At 35.1% G+C, this 15,865-nt stretch overlaps 2 protein-coding genes across 2 annotated transcripts in view; one reads left to right on the top strand and one right to left on the bottom strand.

Annotated features, from left to right (window-relative positions):
• The window catches only part of LOC117169832 (cadherin-related tumor suppressor), a 205,827-nt gene extending 199,059 nt beyond the window's left edge, over positions 1 to 6,768 (top strand). Inside the window, exons 14-19 of the mRNA XM_033356341.1 lie at positions 775 to 1,051; positions 1,284 to 1,870; positions 2,137 to 2,846; positions 2,936 to 3,305; positions 3,394 to 3,609; positions 3,696 to 6,768. Coding sequence (XP_033212232.1) covers positions 775 to 1,051; positions 1,284 to 1,870; positions 2,137 to 2,846; positions 2,936 to 3,305; positions 3,394 to 3,609; positions 3,696 to 5,720 — 4,185 coding nt within the window. The 3' untranslated portion in view covers positions 5,721 to 6,768. The remainder of the gene's footprint in view (positions 1 to 774; positions 1,052 to 1,283; positions 1,871 to 2,136; positions 2,847 to 2,935; positions 3,306 to 3,393; positions 3,610 to 3,695) is intronic.
• A 76-nt stretch (positions 6,769 to 6,844) lies between these two features.
• LOC117168751 (uncharacterized protein C1orf198 homolog) lies at positions 6,845 to 13,630 on the bottom strand. Its single transcript, XM_033354501.1, has 2 exons — positions 12,636 to 13,630; positions 6,845 to 9,282 (listed from the first exon to the last, which is right to left on the bottom strand). The coding sequence occupies exons 1-2, from the start codon at positions 12,924 to 12,926 to the stop codon at positions 8,686 to 8,688; spliced, it is 888 nt and encodes a 295-aa protein (XP_033210392.1). The 5' UTR covers positions 12,927 to 13,630; the 3' UTR covers positions 6,845 to 8,685.
• Between the last annotated feature and the right edge of the window lie 2,235 nt (positions 13,631 to 15,865).

Genomic DNA, 15,865 nt, shown 5'->3' with positions numbered 1-15,865 from the left:
TGAAGGATTCCACAAAAATGTTGAAAAAGTGTTACAACACTACTATATATAGTGTATTTGTTCGCGGCTTCGAAACGCATCAATTGACCTATTATAGAACCTTTCATGACCTTTGATGACCTGATAATATCGTTCTTGAATTTTTGAAAAAAAAAATATTTACCTCATTCCTATGAGGACAACTTTTTTGATGAGAATATAGTAGTACTGTAACTTGAAAATTTGTTCGTTGCGAAAAGACACATTTATTTACCTTTTGATGGCCTCTCTGATGATCTGGAAATAAGATTTTTTGTATGAGGGAGAAACATCAACTTGATGAAATAAATGTCAATTTTGTTGATAAAGAGAAAGTAAACCTCCCTCTATGAGGAAGCGAATTTATTTATTCCCTGTAAGGAAGCAATATTTGACATATTCAAAATGAAATCTTAAAAATTGTACTCTCTCAAATTTGAGACTAAAATATATATGGAAAGTTAACAATTTAATGATGAAAAATATTGAAAATATATTTAAAATATATATTTTAAAAATTTTGAAAATATATTTTGAAATGGGGAATAAGTAAATTAAAATTTCACATTTAATGCTAATCAAAGGAACAAATTTTTATTTGATGTGCTTAAAATTGTTTAATCTCAAATTGAAATCATAGCAGTATGGTTTTGTATTTGTATTATTAATCGTCAATGCAAAGTTTAATAATGCTGATATTTATTAATTTATTAAGATTTATTAATCTAGAATTTATTTTTATCTTTGTTTCTGTAGGTCGAAGTGGAAGATTCAGGTACCCCACGAATGAAAAATGAACATACGTTAACAATAATCGTCCAAGATCAGAATGACTGCCCCTCAACTCCGCGATCTGTTCACGTAATGGTGCATTCCTACAATGGTCTGACTCCCTTGGGAAAAATTGCAAACGTCCATCCAAACGATCCTGACACCACCGGTGACTACACTTGCAAAATATTGCACGGTTCGAACTCTGGCGTGCTCAACATACCAGTCGGTTGCGATTTGCATACCAGCAAAATTACGCCAGGTTCGTGTTCGAAAGTTCATAAATTAGTCTGAAAATTACACGCATGCTGTGCCATTAATAATTCATAGAATTCATAAAGAAAGGCTGCATCCGTTTCAAAGAGCAACATTATCTTCGAAATTAAACGAAGAAGATATAATATCGATTAGCATTCAATCTTTTGCTTTCTTATCTAAGATACTGTCCTTTTATTAATTATAATTTGGAATAAAGTAATCATAATTTTTTACAGGTCTCGGATACTCTTTGAGCGTTTCTGGCAATGACGGTCGACATCCTGACGTGATATCAAAGGTGACAGTCGATTTTTCAACATTCACAAACGTAACAGTCGAAAACAGCGTTGCTCTCGAAATTTCCAAAATGACATCAAAGGACTTCCTGAGTCAACACTACCGAGCATTTTTAGACACCCTTCAAGAAAACATTAACGTCGGCGATACTCTCTCAATCTACAGCATCAATGAGAATGAAGCAAATCTGGAAATTTATTTGGCAATTGCAACCCCACAAGGCTGTCTTCCAAAAGAGGAAGTTATTGACTTTCTGACTCGTAAGCAAGATCAAATCCAAAGTTTGCTAGAAAGTAATTCCGTGACTATTGGCTATTCTCCCTGCAAACACTCATCCTGTGACAATGGGGGAACTTGTTCCGATGAAATCGCCATTTACGAAGATGCCAGAATCACCGACAGTCCAACGTTGATCTTAACATCGCCGAAAGTAATTCAGGAGATGGTCTGTAAGTGCCGAGATGGCTTTACAGGAGAAAGATGCGAAAGGAAACAAGATCCATGTTCGCCGAATCCATGTCAGTTGGTGAGTATAGATGATTTATGTACTGGATCTTTACATCATGGGGCGTCAGACCGTTAAGTAATATTTATATTCCCAAGCTCGAGAGGATGTTTGACTTGTTTGGTATTACGCTAAGAAGTAGAGAGAATTTATATAAACATGTTTAATAAAAGCGTACCTTCCTAAAAGATATTACTCTTGCTTCACTTGTTAATGTTGTCGGCCTTAATTTCTAATTTGATTTATTTGAACGTGCTTTTTCCTAACTCGATGAATTTTGCTTTCAGGGTGGACAATGTCGTCGATTGGGATACGATTTTCATTGCACATGTCCTCTCGATCGAGAAGGAAAGTTCTGCGAATTGGAAAGAGGAGACGTCTGTGCAAGCAATCCTTGTAGAAATGGAGGTTCTTGTAAGGAAAGTCCTGATGGTTCGAGTTTCTTCTGCCTCTGCCGAGCTGGTTACAGAGGAAATCACTGCGAAGCGATCGCTGATTCTTGCAGGCCGAATCCTTGTCTGCATGGAGGTCTTTGCGTTGGACAGAAACCTGGTTATCGGTGCAGCTGTTCAGACGGACGTTACGGCAGGCATTGTGAAAAGTCAACCTTTGGATTTGACGAACTCTCTTACATGTCCTTCCCAGCTCTGGACTCCAACACAAACGACATAACAATCGTTTTCGCAACAACTAAACCCGACGCTCTTTTGTTATACAATTATGGACCACAGAGTGCAGGTCGTTCAGATTTCGTTGTTCTGGAATTAATTGACGGCAGGATCGTTTTTTCTTATGGAGGAGCCAGAAGTGCAATCACTTCCATCACGATAAAAGCTGAAAAATCTTTGGCTGATGGAGGATGGAGAAAGGTAACGGCGACGAGAAATGGAAGAGTGGTATCTCTGAGTGTCTCTAAATGTAAGGAACATGGTGATGTTTGTGATGACTGCAAACCTGGAGATGGAATGTGCTATGCGGATGATATCGGACCTACGGGGTTAGTACTTTAAATTAAAATCTACTGATTTCGTTTAAGATATTAATTCATTTATTAATACTAATTTGTTCGGTACAAATTTCTTCTAGAACTCTGAACTTCAATAATAATCCTTTGATGCTTGGTGGACTAGCAAGTGTTGATCCTCTTCTGGAACGACCTGGCCAAGTCCATTCAGATGACCTAGTTGGCTGCGTCCATTCTGTCTCAATAAACGGAAGATCTGTCAATCTCACAAATCCGTTATCATCCCGGGGAGTAAAATCAACTTGCGGAAGATCCGAACGCAATCCCTGCACTAGAAATAAGGAAGATTCCAATTCCATTTGTGGTAGGTCTGGAAAATGCTACGATAAGTGGCATCAAATAGCTTGCCAGTGTGGTAGAGTTACTGCTCCTAATTGTCAGGGAGCACTAGAACCAGTGAATTTGAGCGAAGGCGGCTACGTAGAATTTAAGGTAGACAAGAGTTTCAAATTTGAGTTTAAAAATGTCCTTTCATTTTCATGTAACATTTCCATCAATAATTGTTTCCAATTTCTTGTAGATCTCAGAGAAACATCGTCGAATGCAACTCTTGGAATATCTTTATGGTGGTTCTACTTTATGGCATAAACATCGAGTCACAAGAGCTATAAATGAAGATACACTCTTCACTTCAAGTCCACCTCCAGCAAAAACGATCAGCTTGATGTTCAGAACTGTGAAACCCGATGGAGTCTTGATATACGCTGCTACTAATAAGCACTTTACTTCGGTCGAGGTAATTATTACATCACTAAAGATTGTTTTCTGATCTAATATCTAAGAATCCTTGATCAAAATCTGACAATATTTATTGCTTTTCAGCTGAGTAATGGACACTTGATGTATGCATCTCTGCTTGGATCTCCAGTCAATATGACAGGATCCGTAGAAGGAAGCTTGGCAGACGGTCGTTGGCACAACTTAACTCTTCACGCCCACTCTCGAGGTCTAAAACTCCTCATTGATGGCAACTTAGCAGGTGATGAATTGGATTCCGCAGGTGTTCACGATTTTTTGGATCCCTATTTGTCAATTCTTACTATCGGAGGAATCAGACAAGACCTCTACTATGTCCATAACAATGGAGGACCCAAGAGTTTCGAAGGTTGTCTAGCAAACTTCACAATCAATGGAGAACTCCAGCCTTTTAACGGCTCTGGATCAATATTAAAAGATGTCATCTACCATGGAAAAGTCGGTCTTGGTTGCAGAGGAGCAATCGGAATTTCCGCAGCAGCTGCAGCAGATCCTCTCAGTATCGGAATAACTCTCGTAATCGTGTTCTTCATCACACTCTTAGTCGCCATCTTGGTCAGTTTTGTTGTCTTTCGACTCAGAAGACAGAGCAAAGAAAAATCAGCAACGACTGTGGTCAACAAAAGTACGAATGCCATCATCACCGGAAATAATTTAGTCGGTTCTCAAGGCGACAACATACTCTCGAGACATGAAAACACCTACATATCCGACACCTCCGACTTACGAGGTGTCGGTCATCTGGGACCTGAATTGATATCAAAGAAGTACAAAGAGCGCGAGATAAACGCAAGCGAGCATCGACCTCAACGACCCGACATTATCGAGAGAGAAGTCACGAAGTCTCCTCCAATCCGGGACGAGCATCTTCCACTTCCCCCGCCAACTCAGAACTCCCTTCACTCTCATGAACATAATCCCGAGCCGGATATGCCCGAGCATTACGATCTTGAGAATGCGAGTTCGATCGCTCCAAGCGATATTGACATAGTCTATCATTACCAGGGCTACCGAGCCGGGATGAGGAAATACAAAGCAACCTCTCCACCCATTGGAAACTATGCTAACCACCACAAACACAACGGACAACAACACCGTCACACAGCGCCCTTTCCACCCAGAGCGATGCCACCTCCACAAGTTGGCCAACCTCCAGGATCTACCCAAAAGCTTCACCAGAGTACTCCACTAGCTCGACTTTCCCCCAGCAGTGAGTTATCTGCTCAACAACCGCGGATTCTCACTCTCCACGATATCAGCGGAAAGCCACTCCAAAGTGCTCTTCTGGCAACGACCTCCTCTTCTGGAGGAGTTGGAAAAGACGCCCTTAATTCCAACAGCGAGAGGAGTCTCAACTCTCCAATCATGAGCCAACTTTCTGGGTCCACTGCCAGTCGGAAAGTTCCTCAATCAAATGAGACCGTCAACAATGTTTCTTCGGGACCAATGGGTCTAACCGCTGAGGAAATCGAGAGGCTCAATTCAAGACCGAGGACTTCGAGTCTCGTTTCCACACTGGATGCTGTGAGCTCATCGAGTGAAGCGAGAGGACCTCCAACCCATGGTCCTCTTCATCTGCACAGAAGGCACACCCCGCCACCTGAGAGACTGAAGAGGCGCACTTCTTCAACTACGGACGAGAGCGGTAACGATAGCTTCACCTGTTCGGAAATCGAGTACGATAACAACTCTTTGGTCGAGGATAAACGATCGGATGACTTGTTTAGCAAACCAGAAGATGAGGTTCCCGACAGGACGAGCGAGTCCTCGCCGTCCACCAAACCTCCCCTACCGCCGAACATCAACTACGACGGGTTTGACAGCTCATTTCGGGGGTCGCTGAGCACCTTGGTGGCTTCTGATGACGATCTCTCGACACACATGGGAGGACTCTATAGGCCGACTACCAATGGGTCGCCATCGGCCAACACCGCCCTCAGCTGGGATTATCTTTTAAATTGGGGACCAAACTTTGAAAGTTTGGTTGGCGTATTTATAGATATTGCTGAACTACCTGATAGTACTAACAGGGTGCCGAATACTCTTAGATTACCGGCTAATATTCCCAAACCGTCAGAGGAATACGTTTGAGAGGTCCACGTTTTTATACATTCATGTTAGAACTAGGTATATTCTTGACAAGTATTTTTATCTCACCTAAATTCTTTTGAATTCATTTAAATTGCAATTGCAAACTCTTCCAATTTTTCTAGACGTACAATCCGAGAGAGTTTCTTTTAACATGGGGGTATCGATTTTTTTTTGTTAAAGTTGTTAAAATGTTTTTAAGTGTAGCGATTCTTGGGAGATTGAGTTTTTATATCTTGTAATTTTGGACGTTTAGTTCAAGATGTTGTGAGTTTTACTTGAACACTAAAATTCGAAACCTTTCAACTAACGCTACATTAATCGGCATGTTGTAGACCTGCCAACGCCTCTGACGGAATATCACAATTTTCCGAACCAGGCATGACTGATGTGAGATAATTTAAAAAATTGTTCTTGCCATAAAATGTTCTCTAAGCGAAATGAAATACACAAGAGAAATCTAGGTTTAACAATTAAAAAGCTAGAACTTAAGAGATATATTTTTTAAAGTATCCTGACATCTTGTATCAGGATGTCAGCGAGTTTGTACAGACAATAGCGAAAAATTGCCCAATTTAATAAGCTACTTTAGGATGCCTGTAATTATATATAAATTAAGATATGGTGCAATGTTCTTATAATTTTATTGCGACTCTCAGACAACTTTGTTAGAACATAGAAGCAATTGGATATCCAGGCTTTCCTAACAGTTCAATTATTATTTCTGAACCCGATTTAATATTTTTGTATATTTGCCAAATTTGATATTGAAATTAGGGAAAGTTTGAAAAGTCGCCCTTCGCATTTCTAGCCATAATCGTAATGAAACAATAGACGTTGTTGACAACGCCAGACTGATTTCGTAATCATTACGATACTGCCATGAAAAACTCTTTTCCATTGCCTACGTGAGTCATCGAATGCTTTGTAAATTATAACTCTTTGTTTGTAAATATTCTGCGTGACTGACTTGTACAAACAAAAAAAAATGAAATGAATCAGTAAAATGTGTGCTAATGAATGTTTTGTGTACGTGTGCTATTTACAAGATTTGTAATAAACACGAAAATATACATTCTGAGTTATTTCCTTATCTCCTAGAGTTATTGCAGAAAAGCATTACCAGATTAGATTCATTTGTATTATATTTCAAAATGGTACAAAAAATGTGAAAATACTTCACAATGAAATACAATGTTTTAAAAAATGTAGAAACTTTTCATGCTACACAAAACACATTTCTTCACATACAAAATTCACTGAAATTTTGCCAACACACACATACACACATCGATTCTCTTTGGAGAAAAAATTTAACAAACAAATAGATCATTAATGTGACTAGCGACCGGGACGCAGGGTGACCATTGGAATGGCAACCGACCAGAAATTTTTTGATACTGGAGTAACTGGAAAATTTACAGTGAATTTCATTTTTGACGGGATTAAAAAAAAGGTAAAAATCCCTATCTAATGGCACGAAATTATCAAATTTTTTCTTCTGACAACATTTCTTTAAATGTCATATTCTATAGGTTTGATCATTGGATTTTGAAACCTTCAATTATTAACATATTCATGTTTAAATCCTTCAGTTTTTAATTCTTAATCCTAAAATCGTGTACATCTAAAGATTCAAAATTATTTAATTGCTAGTTAGTGGCCATCTTGGAAAAGTTCTTGAAACATATAATCAAATGGTAAACTTATGGGTGAATAATATAAACATTATAAAAAGGATTAGTGTTGCAAATGTCATGGAACCTAAATAAGTTGTGTATTGGATATGATTTATATACTTTGTTCGAAGCAGTCTATAGTTCTTGTGGAATTCATCCAGTCTTATAATTTATAATTATGTAGATATTCTATTAATAATAGGGTGTATCGAAAAAAAGTTCTTCATGCGTAGTTCATTCTTAGTCCAAGTTCGAGCAAAAAATGATATCTGAAACTTTAATTTAAAAAAAAGTACGAAGATTGGCATTAAAATCAATTTCATTGACTGAATTACAAGAAAATATATAAAAGCGATTTTTTTATTTTTATTTCATGATAATATGAATTTTTTGTTGAATGAAGTTAAAAAGGTTTGGAGTATACCTAGATTTATATCTGTGTTGTGAAGAATTAAAAAGAAATTATTTGGCCTGAGTCCTCGAATTTTATAAGAAAATAAACTTTTTTAATAATTTGCAGCAAATATACGATACAGGACAATACAAACAAAAATTTTGGTACAGTAAAAACCATTTTTACTCCATTCCCACACCGAAAATTCTCTTTATCGTAAAGTAAAAATAAATATTCCCTTTCGGATTTTTTCTTGCAATTTCAAATCAACCTCAATTATTGTAATGTCAAGATGCTTCAGATTTTATTGCAAATACATTCCTAATAACATATATCACACATTTCATGGTCAAATAGAAGAGTAAACTAATAAACCTCTAAGAAAATAGCGAAAAAGTCGATTTCCTCAATTTCAATGTATATTAGGAATGGTAAAAAATATTTTATAGTATCATTGCTATACAGGTGTAAATTCACTTGCTCCAAACTATTTTTTTTGATAACTTAAAAGGCATAAACAAATTATTGGTACTTCAAAAGAACTGTCTTTTTTAGAAAATTTTTATTTTTTTTTTATTTTTAATGAAACCTTAGGGAAGTCATTTTAAGTCCCAAAAGAAAGTTATCAGCTCCATTATAGAACTACGAATGAAGAACTTTTTTCAATTCGCCCTATTCTATATTGATTACTGACTATATTCGGGTGACTTTTTAGAAATGAATGAATGGAATCTTTAAGTTATAAAAACAAAGAACCAATGAGAAACTATAATTATAATTTGGTTTCCTATTCTGGATTATTATCCTATAAGAAAAAGCTTCTTAAATAACTAAGATTATAGAATAATAAGCACTGATATTGAATGCTAAACGTAATAAAGTAAAAAATTCAAAACTACCAATTATCTAAAAATTCAAATCCAGTCTTTGGAATGGAATCATCGTGATTCAAATGAGAGGACTGGTAGCTACTGTAGGAGCTAGGAGTATCTAACAACGCAGTCGATTCTGTAGTGTCACTTGACTGCTGTCGTATGGTACTTAAACTAATATTCATTTGAGACTTATCGCTAATTGATGTTTTTTGTGCGTTTCTCATTGGCATCAAGCTCTCGAGGTCGTCATCGTAGTCACTTTGTATCTTCAGTAAGGAAGTCTTGTTGATCAATTTCGAAAAGATATTCTCGGAATTGTCACTATCAGTAAGACTGTTGAGAAGATTGCTGCGATCACTGGTTGAGAAGGCAGTGTCCGAGTAATTATCGGATTTGTAAAAACTGAGCTGTTTGGAAGATGAATGGTAGTCATCGTTGAGCGAAACTTCAGTATTCTGGGAATTTTGCATCTGATTTGAAAAATGTGAAGAGCCCATGATGTAGCTTTTATACGGGTAGGATTTTGTTTCTTCTGATGAATCCGATAAATTGAGATTCATTTGCGATTGAGTCATGAACGAGAAAGGAGCGGAATGTTCATCACGCCAGCGCAAAGTCTAGAACCATTGTATATTATGTTTTTAATTTATCTTTTTATGGTCTATCTTCATAAGAAAAGCGAATTTTTAATGTCACCTTTTTCAAAAGTAAGGTCCCGGAAGCTGGAATTACAACATTGTCATATTGATGTAAGCACTATGCCATAATTTAGTGCTTATTTAGTGCTAATTTATGTTGCAAAAAAAAAATTTTGTGCCCGGTAATTTTGACCAAAAACATGTGGTACTGCTAGCTTCAGCTGAAGCTAGCAGGAATTTAGTGCTAATTAAGTGCTAATATATTCTGCAAAAACTAAATTTTTTGCCCGGTATTTTGATCAGAAACATGTAGTAATGCCAGCTTCAGATGACTCTGGTATGCGAAACTCGGAAACTATTAGTGGTATCAAGATCAGCTTTGCGCAGGAATTTAGTGCTAATTAAGTGCTCTGGATTTATGCCTTGCAAAAAATCCGGGGACTTTTTTTACCAAAAACGAGTAGTAATGCTGGCTTCAGGTGACTCTGGTATGCGAAACTCGGAAACTATTAGTGGTATCAAGATCTGCTTTGCGCAGGAATTTAGTGCTAATTAAGTGCTACTATATTCTGAAAAAACTAAATTTTGTGCCCGGTAATTTTGATCAAAAACATGTAGTAATGCTAGCTTCAGGTAACTGAAATGCGAAACTCGGAAACTATTAGTGGTATCAAGATCAGCTTTGCGCAGGAATTTAGTGCTCATTAAGTGCTCTGGATTTATGCCTCACAAAAAATCCGGGCACTTTTTTTAACAAAAATGTGTAGTAATGCTGGCTTCAGGTGACTGCTATGCGAAACTCAGAAACTATTAGTGGTATCAAATTCTCCTTTGCGCAGGAATTTAGTGCTAATTAAGTGCTAATATATTCTGCAAAAACTAAAATTTGAGCAAAAACATGTAGTAATGCTGGCATCAGGTAACCCTGCTATGTGAAGCACGGAAACTATTAGTGATATCAAGATCTGCTTTGCGCAGGAATTTAATGCAAATTAAATGCTCTTGATTTGTGCTATGCAAAAAATCCGGGCACTTTTTTTACCAAAAACGTGTGGTAATGCTGGCTCAGGTGACTGGTGTTGTGAAACTCGGAAATTCCTGCGCAAAGCAGATCTTGGTATCACTAATAGTTTCCGAGTTTCACAACACCAGTCACCTGAAGCCAGCATTACCACACGTTTTTGGTAAAAAAAGTGCCCGGACTTTTTGAATAGCACAAATCCAGAGCACTAAATTCCTGCGCAAAGGAGAATTTGATACCACTAATAGTTGACGAGTTTGGCATACCAGAGTCACCTGAAGCCAGCATTACCACACGTTTTTGGTAAAAAAAAAAGTGCCCGGATTTTTTGCATAGCAAAAATCTAGAGCACTTAATTAGCAGTAAATTTCTGCGCAAAGCTGATCTTGATACCACTAATAGTTTCCGAGTTTCGCATACCAGTCACCTGAAGCTAACATTACTACATGTTTTTGATCAAAATTACTGGGCACAAAATTTAGTTTTTGCAGAATATATTAGCACTTAATTAGCACTAAATTCCTGCGCAAAGCAGATCTTGATACCACTAATAGTTTCCGAGTTTCATAACACTAGTCACCTGAAGGCAGAATTACCACACGTTTTTGGTAAAACTAAAAGTGCCCGGATTTTTTGAATAGCACAAATCCAGAGCACTTAATCAGCACTAAATTCCTGCGCAAAGGAGAATTTGATACCACTAATAGTTTCCGAGTTTCGCATACCGGAGTTGTGGCTTCAGCTGGAGCTAGCATTACTACATGTTTTTGGCCAAAATTACCGGGCACAAAATTTTTTTTCTGCAGCATAAATTAGCACTAAATAAGCACTAAATTATGGCATAGTGCCCACATCAATATGAAAATGTTGTAATTCCAGCTTCCGAGACCTTCAAAAGTATCTATTTTCAAGTTCCGAGGATTAGATTTATAGTTCACCAAACCCAACAATTAAAAAAGATATATCGACGTTTTCGAACTTTAAAGTTTCAAAGTTCAAAATATACAAGCAATTAAGTTGAGATTTAAAAGTAGACCAAATACTTGCAAACGACTTTGTTAAAGATACAAAAATTAAAGTTTTTGAATTCCGAGGACTTTGAATTTGAAAGCCTCAAAGTATCAATTTAGAGAATCTTAAAGTCAAAGAGAAATTGAAAACCACAGAAAATTTTGAAGCTTCAAACTCTAGGACTAAAAGCAAACTGTCCTAGAAAAGTTGCAATTACAAACAAGACACTTTTCGAAACTTTTTGTAATGATTTATAAAATCGACAAAAATAGACCTAATGTTAATTGCAGCGAATTTTGATGTTTCTCTTCACGAGATATATACAACATTAAACAAATTTTATTTTTAATTCGTAATCCTGAAAACCGATTAACCCGATTAAAGAAATCGTCAGAACTTTTGACCATTTGTAACGAGTGCTGACTTTTTTTAGTAAGGTAGTCTTAATTCAAGGAAAAAACAATAATTTTTATCCAGTAAAAATGATGACATCATGCTTTCTTTATTGGATTATTTATTGGGTTATTAAACATACTTTTTTAAAATTGCAGTTTATATGTTTGCGGAGAAATTTTTTCCTAAATATTTAATTTTAATTAAACAAAAACAAACAGAATTGTAAATAATCTTTCAAGCAATAAAATCAGCCCTTGATCATATAGTATTGATTAAAAATTGCAGTTTTTATCTTTAATTCAAAATAAAACAAACATCCATGACTTTTGTTAAATAAATAATGTCATTCTAAACAATTTGTTAATAATATCAATAAATTATAATATATAAAATATATATATAATATAATAATAATAATAATAATAATAATAAAGCTCACTTAGATTTCTCCTTAAAAATTCGCAGCGACTTTCGTGGATTTCATCATCCATTTTTTTTAAACTCTTCACATACAACAGTTTAAATGAACTGAGTTTAAAATTCTCTTAAAGTTTAGAAGACATTAAGCTCAAAATTTGACAAAATTGATAACCTTCAAATTTCTAAATGTTGAAATCTAAAAGTTTTATAGATTTAAAGTATTTGATATTGCAATGATTGTAACTTATAGATATCGAATAAAGTGAAAATAGGATTCGTAAACTTTATCCCCGCGACTTTCGACATTAAAATTATAATATGTTGATTCTCAAAATTTTAAACATAAAAATTTTAAAATTCATGTATATATGAATTAGAGCAACATACCGCTTTTGCAGAATTCAACGTATCTTTCCGATTTTATATCATACTGCAATAGCACTTAGAAAATATAATAGTAGGAAAACTAAAAAATTGCAATTACCGTTCCTGTCTCGTCGATAATATACTTCATCCCAGTCTGAATGCAAAGCTTCGGATATGATTTTGGAAACTCTTTGACGGACTCCAGCTTCCTTGAAGCATATTTGAGTGCAATTTCTGGAGTAATTATAGTCTCGTCAATTGCTTGATTCTGTTCGGATAAACTCAAGGTGTTCCAAAGGCCTTCATAAGCCTCTTTCGTTGCAGAAACATCTTCTGCAATTCTTTGGGCCAGAGGATTGATATTGTAAAAATACTCCTCTGCTATCGAACTAAGACATTTTGTGCCCATTTTTCTTTCTTTTTTTTACTGAACTAAATTTTTGGACTAATGACTAGTATTAAAAGCACTCTTTAATCCTGCATCATCACTCATCTCACTTAACCCCTCTCAGATGTTTGTCACACTCCAAGTATTCCCGAGATTGTACGTATCAGACTTCAGTTTGATTGCTGAAATAATTCTGTATCTCCTACATTATTTTCAAATTGCATTACCACAAACTATTGTGCTAATTCTTATTTATTATCGTCGTTTAAAGCTTGGGATAGACGCTTCATTGCCTTTTCTTGTTGACGACATTACTAAACACACTGACAAACTAACAATGAATGACTGTCATTTACACATTTAAAAGCAACTGCGCATGTGTAAACCGGAAGCACACGGGACACACCCGTTCTAAAAAAAAGTTTAAAGCCCCACAGACAGTTTATTATGAATAATAGCCAGGCCAGGCTTAGAAATTTTGCCAATTTATGAAAATACCTAATATCAAATTAGTTTCTTGGAACACAACTCAAACCGAAAATAGATCTCGTCGATCTCGAGTTCCAACCAATTTCACTTCGCTGAACGCATGGAACAAGACCACAAAACCCCCTTTAGTTAATATCTTAGTAAAAATTAATTCATTTTTGAGAACTATGTTATGAAGAAATAAAATGATAAAAACTATTATTTATCATGAAGATATTGCAAAACTATAGCTTGAGTCACTGTTTTCCCTCGACCCTCAGCACTCAACGAAGTGAAGTTAGCTGGTGGTTAAGATGGCGGGAAATTTTTTTTTCAATACTTAGAAATTGAAGTATAAAAAAATTGACAATTAGATATTTTCACTTCAACCACTAACTAACTTCACTTCGTTGAGTGCTGAGGGGAAAACAATGGACCAAATACACGGGATTCCGTCCATTTTTGCTTTATTTTGCTAATATTTTCGTAAAAACTAATTTTTTCTATAGAAGTGCATTTAAAAATAGTTTTAATTTTTTAAATTACTATTTAATGAAATAATAAAATGATAATAATTTGTATTAATTACAAGGATATTGCAGAAATAGCGTTTTCTTCACATATTTGGTCCATTGTCTTCCCCTTGTTGAAGTGATAATTATGTCATTAAATAGTTCTTAACAAATAAAAACTATTTTTCAAATACACTTACAAAGAAAAAATTACTTTTTACGAAGATATTAGCAAAATAGGGCAAAAATTAACCGAATTTTTTTCCACTCAGCAATCAACGAAGTGAAGTTAGCTGGTGATTGAAGTGAAAATACCTAATAAGTTATTTTTTACACATTTTATATCAATTATAATTATTGTTTCGAAGTAAAGTTTTTCAATTGTTTCAAGAATTTATATAGATCATCAATTATGCAACATGAAATGTCACACCAATTAGAAATTAAAGGCACCAAAAAATTGAAACTAAATTCAAACCTCCAATATTCAAATTAAATTATAAGCAAGTTACAAACACTTAAATTTAATTTTTTATCAATGATGCCTTTAAATGTCCAGCTTTTTGAGCCTTCAAAGTACAAATTATTCACTCTTTGTTGCTTTACCTTATTTCAAATTAAAAATTACTGAATTATGACCAATGTGAACACTTCAATGTTAATGCATAAAGTTGGAACGTTGTCCATTTTAACCGCTACCACAAGTTGAAATAGTAACCTTTTATATTGCTTTTGTTTTTATTTTAAAATATACACTTGATACTTCATTATTTACTTAAATTTTGCGTTTTTCATCATCGTAGACCACAATTTGATTTGTGTCACCTTTTAAACGCGTTCGGTTTAAAATTGCCTCATATAACTAAATTTAAATTGTCGAAATAATACTTTTTTTATCTTTATCATTCATTTAATTATTTTAATTGTAAACAACTGAAACCTTTCAATTTATTTATTCCACTTTAAAGGAGGGGTTTCGATAAGGCCCTTTATCGCCCCCCCCCCCTGTGAATCGTATTTTTTAAAGTTTATCATCGAGATATTTTTTTTATAATGTGAAAAATATAAGGATTCCAAAAATACATATACTTTTTGTGTAACTCGATAGGACAATTATGAAGAAAAAAAAACGTTAAGACTCAGCTTGCTTTGCAAAAATAAAAAGTTTTTTTTTTAGTTTTTGCGATGTTTATGTAGTTATTTCGTATAGAGCGTAACCGAGTAGCAGAACGATTTTCACATATATGGTACACAAATACGTGAGGGTGAACCGCGAGAACTGTAGTTAATTTTGTGTATGTGTGGGGGGGGGGGCGCAGAAAAAAATAAGCAAAAAAGTACCAAACATTTTTTTGGTCAGATGATTATTCTGGGCTCAACAGAGGGTACAAGTTGTATCTACGTGTGAGCATGTGTGGCTACAAATTTTGGTTAATATGAGATTGTTGCATCAAACAAGAACAATGAAATATGTTTAGAAAAATTCAGATAAACGGAAATTATAAAAACATTAATTACAAAGGCGAGAAAATACAAAAAAATTACAACTACGAAAAATGAGTTAGTTTAAACAACTTCATATTCGCGTCCCTTTTCGACCAAAGAGTGCATCCAAGGAACACGCCTTAACTTAAGAGGATGTGATAATGATTTTTTATAAAAGCATAACATTTTTTAATTACAATGCAAAATTATTAAATTTTAACGACAAGTGCAATATCACACACATGCTCAAATGTACATAAAACGTGTACCATCTGTTGTGCCCAGAACAAGCATTGGACCAAAAAAAACTTGGGGACTTTTTTTGCTTATCTTGTTGTGCACCCCCCCCCCCCCAAATTAACTACACTTTTCGCGGGACACCCTGTATACATAAAAATCGTCGTGACATTGCACTCATGGTAAAAAAATATATTGAAGTTTGGATAATATTTAATAACGTACTAATTGACTAAATTTGTTATATTTTCTTTCCAA

This window comes from Belonocnema kinseyi, chromosome 3, assembly GCF_010883055.1.
Source record: "Belonocnema kinseyi isolate 2016_QV_RU_SX_M_011 chromosome 3, B_treatae_v1, whole genome shotgun sequence".
NCBI lineage: Eukaryota > Metazoa > Arthropoda > Insecta > Hymenoptera > Cynipidae > Belonocnema > Belonocnema kinseyi.
The sequence above is the reverse complement of the archived record's forward strand: the minus strand, read 5'-3'. Positions and strand labels throughout refer to the sequence as shown.